This window comes from Pygoscelis adeliae, unplaced genomic scaffold (assembly GCF_000699105.1).
Source record: "Pygoscelis adeliae isolate BGI_AS28 unplaced genomic scaffold, ASM69910v1 Scaffold547, whole genome shotgun sequence".
Taxonomy (NCBI): Eukaryota; Metazoa; Chordata; class Aves; order Sphenisciformes; family Spheniscidae; genus Pygoscelis; species Pygoscelis adeliae.
The window spans coordinates 321,706-334,003 of NW_008825120.1; the positions used below are offsets into that span (position 1 = coordinate 321,706).

General features: G+C 42.3%; 1 protein-coding gene across 1 annotated transcript; it reads left to right on the plus strand.

Moving 5' to 3' along the window:
* Nucleotides 1–3,273: 3,273 nt before the first annotated feature.
* On the plus strand, nucleotides 3,274–10,429 carry LOC103920512 (prokineticin receptor 2). The gene is made up of 3 exons (XM_009328259.1): nucleotides 3,274–3,364; nucleotides 4,868–5,541; nucleotides 9,556–10,429. Exons 2-3 carry the CDS (start codon nucleotides 5,024–5,026, stop codon nucleotides 10,250–10,252), a joined length of 1,215 nt encoding a protein of 404 aa, XP_009326534.1. The 5' UTR covers nucleotides 3,274–3,364; nucleotides 4,868–5,023; the 3' UTR covers nucleotides 10,253–10,429.
* Nucleotides 10,430–12,298: the final 1,869 nt, after the last annotated feature.

Genomic DNA, 12,298 nt, shown 5'->3' on the forward strand with positions numbered 1-12,298 from the left:
CTCTGCTGCTCCTTCAGATGCTTTGCCCCTTTTCTCAAGCTAAGAAGTGATACACTCAGTGAGGAAGCGGAAAAAGGTGGTAAGAGGAAAGTTAACGTGATGACATAACCCATTAATAAAGTCAAACACTTCTCTGCTCTCTCCTTCTCAGGACTTTTCCATGGCCCAAGCCACCACTGGAACAGCTCAGTATGGTGGGATTACTCCTGTGTGTGCATTTTTGCCAAACTCCATCCAAAAGTCACTTTCCTCTAGTACCACAAGGCATGTTTTCATGTACTAGAAAAATATACCTAACGCTTTATGTAAGCAAGTCTAGTGCCCTCCTGAACATAAATGTCAGTTACACACTCTTAGATTTAGTAAAGCCCCTGAGCTGAATGTCTGGTTGGACTACTGAGCACAAATACACATGGTTGTAACCCATGTGTGCCTTTTGCTTGTTTTTGCAGAAAATCACAGGATGTCTGATGCTTTTGTCACATTTCACCAACTGATTTGTATTAGCAACCTTTGTAAAACTCCAGCTATATTTCATGCAAAGCTTATGTAAGTCCCCTAGGATCAATTACCTCACTCAGAGTCAAATTTATTTAGCAATTAGGAAAAATTAGACAGTAGCTGGTGAGTTTGCTGTTTTGAAACGAAAGGCCAGAGTCCCAAGGTCTTTTCTCAGGCTAAATGCTAGTTTTAGAAATTCATTATTTGAAAGTCTCTAAACAAGTACTTTACATTGCAATCTTTCTTGCATCATTTAGCCTCCAAATAACTTCCCTGTTCAAACCGTGAGCATACTAATGAAAAAAACAACCAACCAGGAATATAAATTGTTTACATGATAGTTTTCAGAATCAACTTCTCTTTCTCAGCCTGAATTCGTCAAACTGGTAACACTGGTCTCAGGAAATGCGCTGTGACACTGTGTAAAATGTTGTGACACCTTTGGGGAATCACCAGTAAACACCATCAAGGAGAAACCTTGTCCTATGCAGAAATCCAACACCAGAATCACGTACTCTCTACAAAATAAGGGGGACTTTGAAATACAACGTAACAGAGCATAATCATGTGATAAAATGGATGTCATACATGGGCTGTGGGGAAGGATCTCTCAGTCTCTGAAAGCCTCCCAGCGCCCTGTTCCCACGAAGAGGAGACCTGTAGGCTGCAAAGCCCCTGGGCTGGGCAGTGCTGGGTCAATGAAAATCCCAGCTGTGCACCGACAGACAGCTGCCCGGGCCATACCTCAGCCTGGCCGCCCCAGGGAGCTGCTCCTTCAGCACATTTACACCAGAAGTCACAAGGGACTATGGTTTTTGAAGGCAGCCTTTGGGACTTCTTACACAGCGTCTGCAGCTGGGAAATCCTCCTGTGTATAGTCCATGGCTTTAGAGTCCTTCCACTACCATCCCAGCCCTTGCTGTAGCAGGGCAGGTTACCAGGCCAGTTATTGAGGCCCTAGACCCAGCTTTTAGCTTTCACTCTGCCCATTTGGCTTAAGGGCAGCTCTCAGGACCAGTGGTTTCACTGTCTATTGAACAGCTTCTACTCAACTACTACAAAGCACTGCCTTGCACAGCACACGCAAATCACATCATTTCACAATATTACTAGTATTTTGTGAGGAACAGCTTGACACATATAGCACAATTACTTGGAGCACGGTGGATGAACAACTGCTGGACAGAAGCTACATACCAAGCATGAAGTGCAGATCTGGAGGCGCTGTAGTTACCAGGGCTCTAATGCCAACTTGCCTTGGCAATGGGGATAGACTGTTCTGCAGCAGCTGAGGTTTTGGCCTAAAGGAATATAAATATTTGGATATCATGTTGCTTGAATAACTCACTAGATATAAGAAAGATAACAATGTCAGACAGCCGAACAAAGTCTTAAAGAGATCATGCATGTTCCTAATGTAAAGCTTGCAAGAGCTCCCTTTGGTGGACTAACTTTTCTTAAGGGACATTTAAGGTTTATGTGACCTATTTTATGGATCTTTTAGATGTGATTCTGATGTACACTGTAAGTTCCCTTTGCCTCTCCCTATACTTACTATATTTACATTTTTTGTGACAGAATTCAACAAGTGGATTGCATCTGATTTCCTCATTGTTCATTTGGTTGCATATTAAAAATCCCTTAATGGCTTTTCACCTATTACACTGAAGCCAAGCAAAGTATTTGCTGTGAAATTCTCAGTGCTGTCTGATGGCTCCAGACAGTGAGGAGACTCTGGCCTTCCACAAGTTTTCTGGAAGAAATGTCACATTAGTGGTTCTTTTACCCCAGACATATTGCACATTAACAGATTTCTTTCCTTATCTCCTTCTTCCAGAGATAAGTGCCCACTAGCTCATGAAAGCCAAGTCTTGTGAATGTGCATTGTAGGCCACGTATTTTAGGTTTTCTGCAAATTTTCTACACTCTTCATGACCTTCTACAGCCTCCTACGGTCTCATCCACTGGTGACTACATAATGTGTCCCAACTACGCATCTTGGAAAATGTCAGCTAATGTGAATAAGACTGGAGGTGCAGAAGAGGACAGGGGATCTGCTGTGCATTTCCTTTCCTTCTGGAGAATTGGGAAGCAAGAGAACTGCTCCCTGGGGTGCGAGTGCTTCAGAGCAACAAGGAGGCAGCATTAGCAAAGGACACCAAGTCCTTAAGGATTCACTGCCACTTTTCCACTCTGACTAACTCCCTGAGAGGGCAAGGAAAGCTGTCAGGGGTCCTCTGATTTACAGCTATTCAATGTTTGACCTTCCTTCTGCAGGAGCTGCCACAGCGTCAACCCTAAAGACAATAGCCAGGGAGAGATACACAGAGAAAGGTCCCTGGGAAAGTAGTTCACCCTCCTTTCTCCCTCTCCTCTCCACTGGGAGGTTTGTATTTTGCTTCTGTGTCACATCAGGTGTAGGTAGCTGCTGCCCAGCACAGATGAAACTCAAAGAGCAAGTGAAGACCGGGGTTTTACACCTTCCATCGTCAGACTTGGTAACAAAGCCACTCCACTGATTCGATGCATTCAGGGGGTTTAAAGCAGGAAAAAAAAAAAAAAAGGGCTGTGCTCTATTGTCTCCGTATTGCACTGCCTCTTTAAAATCAGAAATGCATGGACAGCTTCAAGGTGCCTCCCACTGAGAAAAGGCTTTAGATGCATGCAGAGAGACAGCGGAGCCATCCTCCCCTGAGCTGCAGGGCAAACCTGCTTGGGAGAGAAATGATCGTTCAGCAGAGTCCTCTGGCTGCTTTCAGTGATGGTTTCTCTGCTCCTGTGACAGCAGCACATTTGCAGGGGAGAAACCTGGAGGCTATCCCCAGGATGCCTGAGACCTCCAAGAAGATGAGAGCAACTGCAGGTACAGTTAGCTGATGGTGTTATGTCCGTTTGTGGATAGTTGGGTTGTCTTTATTTATTTTAAAGCACGCTCTCGGTAGTTTACAGGGAAACCTGTCTGAAACAGATACTGCACCTTGCTTTGACCAACATATAGATTTTGCATCTGAGTATTTATTTAGTACTTCTCTTAAATGAATGTTCACATTTGCAGGCAGCTGTGGGGATGTCTTGTAAAGCAGTCAATTGTTTGAACTGTTACTTAGTTTCAGGCTTTGGCTTTCTGTTATTCTGCCGTTCTGCAACTCTCAGTTTGAAAAGCAACGTGAAGACAGAAGTTGTACAAGAGAGTTTCTCTTAGAAATTTATTAAGTGGTGGTACATCAGGGGCTGAGGGTTCTTCCAGGGAAAGAAGGGGGCAACAGCTCCACTATGCAGATTGTCCTTTGTAGCCATGATGGACGTTGTTCAATAGCATTTGACACCCTGAAGACCGACTGCCTCAATGCAGAAAAAGTGGCAATGCCCCGATTCTCTTCTGGGGTAGGGTGGGACTGTCCTGACAGCTGGGAGTCTGGTGTGAGGATTCCCAGATGTGGCATGGGAAGATGCAAGAAGACAGCCCTCTCAGCATTTTGATACAGAGTAGAGGCAAAATTGGGGAGTAGATTAGATTTTTTTCCTCAGTGTGGAAAACAAATAAATTTTTAACATTTGGTACAAACGGCAGTACAAAGAGGGGAGCCTGTGGCTCCCCGCCTTCAAAAATTCAAGGTACTTCGTCTTGCTTAAGGAAGATTTTCCCTTTCACCTCAAGAGCCTGTTTGTGGACAGCAAACTCTCCCTGCGACCGGCAGATTTGCCTTCACAGCCAAGCCTTACAAGCTGGTTCATGGGACAAAATCTTGTCTATGCAAATTGGCAGAGCTCCACTGGTTTGAGAGAAGCAATAATGGATTATGCTGGCTGAAAATTTGGTCCCCCTACCCAATTGATGGCTGCCAAAAAGGAAAGTGCTGGCTTCGCTATTTTCTTGGGTCTTGGCAACTCTTACTTAATTAAGAAACGTATTTAGAAGCCAGGACATCAGTTCTCCTTTCATTCTCACCTACCACATCGTTCTTAAGACATTTAGCATAAAGCAAAAACTTTGTCCGAAAGGCACATCAGATACTTTTCAGCAAATTGAGGTGTCATCTCATTTTAGTTTTTTTTTACCTTGCACAGGGATGACAGCACTGTGGGCTTGAAGGCTGGCAGAGGTTTAAACTGGATTTTACACTCCTATATTGTCACTTCACTGTATGCTGAAAACAAAATTTCATTGTTGGTAAATAAAACTTCTGGGTTTAACGACTGAAGGGATTTTAGGATAACAGAAGCATCCTTTCACAGGGTATTTCTTCCCACTGTGCAGAGCCAGCAATATTGCTGTGGGGCAATAAGGTGGTTATTGCTTTCCCTCAAGCACAGTATTTTTGCTAATTTCCTCTCAGGAAATGTTTTCCTCTTTTTGTTCCCACAGAAGGAGATAAATGAGGCTGTTGCTCTATAATCTCATGGGGACAAAGACAAGATGACTCACTGGTCAGAAGGAAACTTTGGATGAGGTCTCTCGCCTGCTGCCGTGCCCAGCCACCCTGGGTAATTCTAACACGAAACCAAGGGCCAGCCAAGCCACATGTGTCAAAAGAAGACAGACATGGCCATGGAGCAAGCTGAACATAACCCAAATGCTACCGTCAACCTCAACTTTGCTGCAATCTACAATCTCCATGATGGGGATTTAACCTCCTTGAGAAACTTCTCCTTCCCTTTCAATTTCAGTTACAGTGATTACGACCTGCCACTGGACAGTGAAGACGACATGACCAAAACCCGCACCTTCTTTGCAGCCAAGATTGTGATCGGGGTGGCTCTGGTTGGCATCATGCTGGTCTGTGGCATTGGCAACTTCATCTTCATTGCTGCTCTCGCCCGCTACAAGAAGCTGCGAAACCTCACCAACCTGCTGATTGCCAACCTGGCCATCTCAGACTTCATTGTGGCCATCGTGTGCTGCCCCTTTGAGATGGACTACTACGTGGTGCGGCAGCTGTCCTGGGAACATGGCCACGTCCTCTGTGCCTCAGTCAACTACCTACGGACTGTCTCCCTCTATGTTTCTACCAATGCTCTCCTGGCTATAGCTGTTGACAGGTAAGTGGGGTGCTATGACTGCACAAGGAGATGGCCAGAGCTTCTGAGGTTGGCTGTCCAGATTTCTAGGTTTTTAACATGTTCAGCTGTTCTGCAGGATTTGCTGATGTTCAGGTAGGTACTATGCAGACCTGGGTATCTTGTTTCATAACAATTTAATCACATGAGGTCATAACATTACCCAAGAGAGAACTCAGTGGAAATTTCTTGATTGAACTTTTCAGGTGAAAAGAATGTTGATTTATTAAAACGATTTTTTTTCTCATAAAAATATACTTGATTCAAGTGTAGGAGAGGATTTATGAAATAAGGAAAAGAGGAGAAAGAGACAAATCGGAAACCCCCAGAGATGAGGGTGTTCAACAGCACTATATAATCCTGATCCAAACCATACATCTAAGGAACCTTCACTACTGGCCTAAACAGCTTTTCTGAGTCTAACCTTTTCTATAAACAGTGACGTAAATACTCTGCAGCAAGAGAAATAGTTAACTGGTGATACAGAATTTGACAGGTGGGTTTCCAACAGGGTTATTGCCTTACAGGGTATTTCTTTCTCCCTCTAAGGTATTTTTCCCAGTTTTTGTTTTGGTGTGAAAGAGAGTAAAAGATAAGACTTCTGTCTAGCCTGCAAAATAGAGTTCTTATTCTCCGTCATGCCGTACTGAGAAAACCCAACAACCATTAAACTGACCATTCGATAGTTCTGAGGTCTTAGCTGGATGCTCCAACCCAGAAGTGGATGCTTGGGGAGTGTGGCCAGCACTCTCCTCTCCATTAAAATACTCTCCTCTCAATACTTTCCTCTCCCTTTACACGCCTCTCTGAGGATGGCACAGTGGCAAGCCAGGAAAGACCCACAGGTCATTTATGGCACCCATATTTATGGCACTGTCCAGAAAATGATAAAATGCTATACCAACCCAGTTTAGCAGAGATTTTCCTACAGCCTTCATAATGGGGTAAGCAGAACATAACGATAATCCACCTGCTATACTACCTGCTTTATGCTGCAGTCTTGAGATATTTCTACACCTGCCTCTCACTCCAGGTATTTTAACAATATAATTTAATTGTATTCTTTCTTATGACTCCTGTTCTCTTAGCCTCGTGCACCACGGACTCTGACGGACCCAGGCGCTGAGGATTAGCTTCATGCTGACATAAGTCTGACTTGACTGACTCACAGAAAGCCAGAGACCAGCAGAGTAAACCCTTTACAGAAAGGCCATCACAACAAGTCATCTTTTGTGTACAAACACAATATACATCTCTGTATACCCTCTGCATATACATACTGTATGATCCCCACCCCCCTTCCCTTTTTTTTCCAATTCCTCTCGTGTGCCATTTTATGCTCTAGTTTAACGTTGCATAGTTTTTGGTACCTGATCCAAAAGACAGCCCAGGAGCAGTTAACCCTGCTGATGGTTGTATAGATACAGCTTGTGCACGGCTGATTCAGCTGTTACTGACGTCAACAGAAGTCTGTGGAAAGAGTCTGGAGAAGTTCAGAGACGGTTTGCCTGGTGTGGGGGAAAGGACAATCAGCTCCTATGAAACAAATCCTTAACAAGTGTCTAACAAAATAACCTTTGAACAGCAGCTGAGGACTCAGAGTTAAGCTTCTAAATGCTATCATGCATGCACTACCATTTTCTATTACTTATCTTTTTCAACTTCTAAAAAATTTTCTTGGAAAGCTCTGCTAGTGCATCCCAGGTTGATGAAGTAACATGGGTCATTGAGCCCTTATGCCTGCTAAGAAATCAGAAGATTTCTAGCATATCTCCCCACGCATCTTTAAAAACAATCCTGGAAATGATTAATCACTGAAGTTTGTTGTAAGAACACACTGTTTTGGTTTCACTGCCTTTTTTTTGGTGAGCTTTTGACTTGGTAAACAGAGAGAAACCTCATTCATTTAACAATCAACCATTCCATGTTGGTTAGGTCATGTGGATTGTTGTCGGTCTCTAAAAAGAATTGGGTCCTAACAAAAGTCTTCCCACATTTAGATCATTTAAAAGGGCTCACCTGTGTAGAGGGTAAGCCTGACCCACAGGATTTCCCTTGCGTAGGACTCTCTTTCATCTTCCTTGATGTCTATTCATATAAATTGGAGGAAATTCACATATTTAAGGCCACACCTACACTAGAAAATAATGCAATGTGAAAGAAGAGGATCTGAAGAGCAAGAGTTCGTGCTAAGGGTCCAACGTCCATGCTGTAAATATTGTGGGGGGTTTAACTTTAGCTGGGTCTCCCAGACTGAACACCCATGGGCACTTGGTGTGTTTTATGTACACTTTTGGAGCACATCGTCCAGGGCAGTTTCATCTGAACTCAGTTCATGTGCTCCAGGACCACTCCGCAGTAACAGCCCCAGTGCGGTAAGCAATGACAATCAGGAAATCCGCCACAAAAGCTCCCTCTTGTAGATATTTACTCCATCCAGCCAAATGTTCTGCTGAGCGGATATGCATACTTATGAACGCATACACATACATTATCCCACAACCTTGTTTCCACAGGACCCAACCTAAAAATAATAATTTATCAGCTCTACAATGAGGCTGAGTAACTCTGCTGTCCCTTGACATCTACCCTGCACTATTAAGAGCGATGAACAATTCATCTGCTTCCAAGATCTGGCTGATGAAAAGCACCACTGACTTTCTATTTTATTTTAGAATTAATATATCCTGTGGATGCTATCTATGTATAGAATATATACAGATAGAAAAGCCTCTGAATGAATGAGAAATTCCACTTTTTGAAACAATCCTTTGTGTTAAATACAATTGTACTGGGAGCTCTGGATTGTCTCTGATAAAAATCTCCTTTTAGCAGAAATACCCTAATCTTTCTGGGACAGTGTACTCTAACGTAAGCTCTTCTTACATGTATAGCTTCTTAAAAAATCAACCCCCCTGAACTCCAATCAAACAAAAAACCCCAGAGTGAATGCCATTTGGTCCTAGCCCCTTTTTAACTGAATTGAGAGCAATTGATGGATCTTGCAAGTAATGTACTTCCATTTCTCCACACTTCTTTGTGAAACACTGCAGTACACCTTGCAGCTTTACAGTCGTAAGGAGTGCAAATACCTAACTCAAGTTTTATGGTTTGGCATATTATTTAACACAGCAAATTTAAGATTAATTAGCAATAGTCACCTCCATCAGACTAAACAAAAATTTGCATGGGCAGAAAATGGATACACAGTCCTTTGGTGGTGGCTTGGAAACATGCTCACCTGTGACCATTCATTAGCATCAGCTTCAGCTCTTTGCACCCCATGGAACAATCAAGAAAATAATAAAAACAGTATATTTGACTTCTTAGTAAAAAAAAGCGTATTTAAATAGTTCTCTGCCTAGGGAAAACATTTTCATGTTTATACAAGTTTGTCTTTTCACCTGCACCTGACTAGGTGTATATTACTGCATGTTTCAAACCCTCACTTGAACATGTGCTGTCCACCAAAGAATTTCCAGATGCTATATCATGGCACGTCCTGGATACAACATCATCTGCATATTGTGCTAGGTCCTGCAAACATATTTGTCAGTAATAGGAACATTCCCTCTCTTTCTCCTCTTCCAGTCCTTCCATAACTCCCAAACATGTGATCTGTGTTAAGAAGTCTGTGATACAAAATTATAACTTTTTCATTTTGATCTTGTTAACAGGTGGGAGTTTAAGACTGAGGTCTTAAAACCATCCTCAGACACCCTAATGTACGCTCAGAGTTTCAGATTGCCAAGTACCCACTGTCCTAACAAACACTTCAGCCACTCGCTCCAGAGCTTCTGCCTAGATTTAGGAACTTGGCTCTAGGCTGCTACTTCAGAAAATTTTCTTAACTCTCCTCACAGACAAATTTGTCAGGCTCTCTCCTTAAGAATGAGAGCAATTTCCTTCTGCCTAATTCTGTCCACTTGTATTTTGAAGTGTGTTCTGACTAATAGGGTTTTCAGACTTTATTTTGAATGTATTTGTCTGTTCTAGGTATCTGGCCATTGTTCACCCACTGAAACCACGCATGAATTATCAAACTGCAACCTTCCTAATTGCCTTGGTGTGGATCGTCTCCATACTTGTAGCTATCCCATCTGCGTATTTTGCTACTGAAACAGTGTTATTTATAGTGAAAAACCAGGAGAAAATTTTCTGTGGTCAAATTTGGCCAGTTGACCAGCAGATGTACTACAAATCATACTTCCTCTTCATCTTTGGCATTGAATTTGTTGCACCTGTGATTACGATGACCTTGTGTTATGCCAGGATCTCTCGGGAGCTTTGGTTTAAAACCGTACCAGGATTTCAGACCGAACAGATCAGAAAGAGGCTTCGATGCAGAAGAAAAACCGTTATGGTACTGATGTGCATCCTGACTGCCTATGTTCTCTGCTGGGCACCTTTCTATGGCTTCACAATTGTCCGTGACTTTTTCCCCACCATCTTTGTGAAAGAGAAGCATTATCTTACTGCTTTTTACATAGTTGAATGCATTGCTATGAGTAACAGCATGATAAACACCATGTGTTTTGTAACTGTAAAAAATAACACCATGAAGTATTTCAAGAAGATCATGTTGCTCAGATGGAGATCAACATATAATGGAAGCAAATCTAGCACAGATTTAGACCTAAGAACAAGTGCAATGCCGGTCACAGAGGAGGTAGACTGCATAAAACTGAAATAAATTTTCTGCAGTTCTAATGTCACATATTTTGGAGCGGGGGTAAAGAGGAAATAATGCCTCCTCAGAAGCTTCTCCCTTGTCTGTGGGGATACCCACCATTGGTAAAAGTCCTTGAAAAGCAGCCAACTATGCATTTCCATGAGAACTCTTTTCACTGGACTGCTGTATAATCCCATAACTCTGACTGATGCTGTGCTTCAGTTCACCCATTTGTAAATTTGGGATGTAGACACTCATTTTAGTTGTTTAAAATTTAAGGTGAACAAAAAAAGTCTATGAATGCATTAAAGCATATTACAATGATGGAAGAGTTGATTGCTGATCCTAGCAAAGATGCCTCTGTTTCTTCTTAAGAGAAATCTCTTAGCCCCTTTGAGCTTATCATTTGTACCTTTAAGCTATTTGGTGTCCTTTTCCTTCTGCTCACAAGAGGAAGGATGGCAAAAAAGCCCATTTTGCTTCCTGTCACTCTTTATCCTCTCAGTTTACCCCTCATGATGAAGCTCCTTGAAGTCTACAGACCACCAGCTTTCTATTATCCAATGTGCAGCATGCTCTTATGAAAGGCACGTTCTCTACAAAGCTAAATACCGCTTCACAGTCTAGTGAAAACCTCAAGTCTCTTCCTGTGGCACCTTGTTTAAGAATATTTTATCAACATTCGACTCTGTAGTTTTATGTAGAGCGTTACTCTGTTTATTATGTATTTGGAAATGCCATAGCTGCATATTGAAGGGACCTGTTCCCTTCTCTCACCTCCAGGCACCCTACGGCCAGCTTCTGCTGCCTTGAGTCACTGAGCTCTTCACAGAATCAATCACAAAATTGTGGAGGTGGGCAACAACATCTCTGGATTGTCTAGTCCATCCCTCTGCTCAAGCAGGGTCAGCTAGAACAGTTTGCCCAGGATTTTGCCCAGCTGGGCTTTGACTGACTCGGGATGGGGACTCCACAGCGTCCCTGGACCACCTGTGCCAGTGTTCAACAGCCCTTGCAGTAAAAAAGTATTTTCTTCTGTTCAGACAGAATTTCATGTGTTTCAACTTGTTTTTCAGTGGGACCCATATAAAAGAATAGCATGTTAGTGGGAAAAAATTCACCCTGCTGAAGCAGGCCTGAACATCTTATCAAGTCTGTGTACACCTTCTAAATAAAGTACAAGTAGGGCCAAAATAGCACAGAGATCTTGAGGCAATCTGTCCTTCTGCAAGCAACGGAGACAGACTCTAGGCTTCAGCAAGCCCATCACTAGTTGAGTTGAGTAGCTCATTGTCTGGTCAAACATGAGGCAACAACTCAAGATGAATTCTGCACTGCCTCCCCCAGTGCTGTTTTTACTATTCTGACTTTGTGCAACTCCAGGATGGATGTTTCTTAACTGATAATCGTGATGAAGCAAGTGACAGTAGCAGTAATACCTACTCATTTAAACTACACATAAGATAGCATGGACTTCTGTGTATTGAAATCAAGTCTTTTCTATCATGATGACAAACGCTTCCTGTTTTAAAGTATGTGGTACCGCCTACTTTTGGAGTAAATGGCTCTTGTAAATAATTTGTCTATTTGTGAATTTAAAGTGAGCAGCAAATCCTGCTAATAAAACAGTAAACATGGAGTCAATATCAGCATTGTGAATTATTTTTGGTATTTTTTCCCATAATTTTCCTACCCAAGTGACTAATGTGCATTATCCCATTTCCGCTGAAGAAACACTACCAGGCTGACCAATTAAATTTAATGGCAAAAAGACATTCAAATCCATTAAAGTGTTCAAATCCTCTCGTCATTAGCTGCTCTTAAAAAATCCACCTTGGAGAGGATCTCATAATTTGCTCTGTTAGGCAAAACAATTACTGAAATCAGTCTTCAAAATGACATTTTGTAATAGGGATAAGTACTAAATCAATTTGTTTCCCAGCCTGCCAAAGAAATTTAAAGGAGCAGAAACTTGCAGTATTTCATCATCGAGAGGCTTAATCTTGTAATTTCTCTTGAAATCTCATGGTTTGTTCTGAAACTATGCACCCACATTTATCTCCTGAA

Bases quoted from the DNA above. Each gene is read 5' to 3' on its own strand.
- LOC103920512 (XM_009328259.1), top strand. From the start codon at position 5,024: ATGTGTCAAAAGAAGACAGACATGGCCATGGAGCAAGCTGAACATAAC. The intron at 5,542-9,555 runs GTAAGTGGGGTG...TGTCTGTTCTAG, and splicing joins CTGGCTATAGCTGTTGACAG to GTATCTGGCCATTGTTCACC.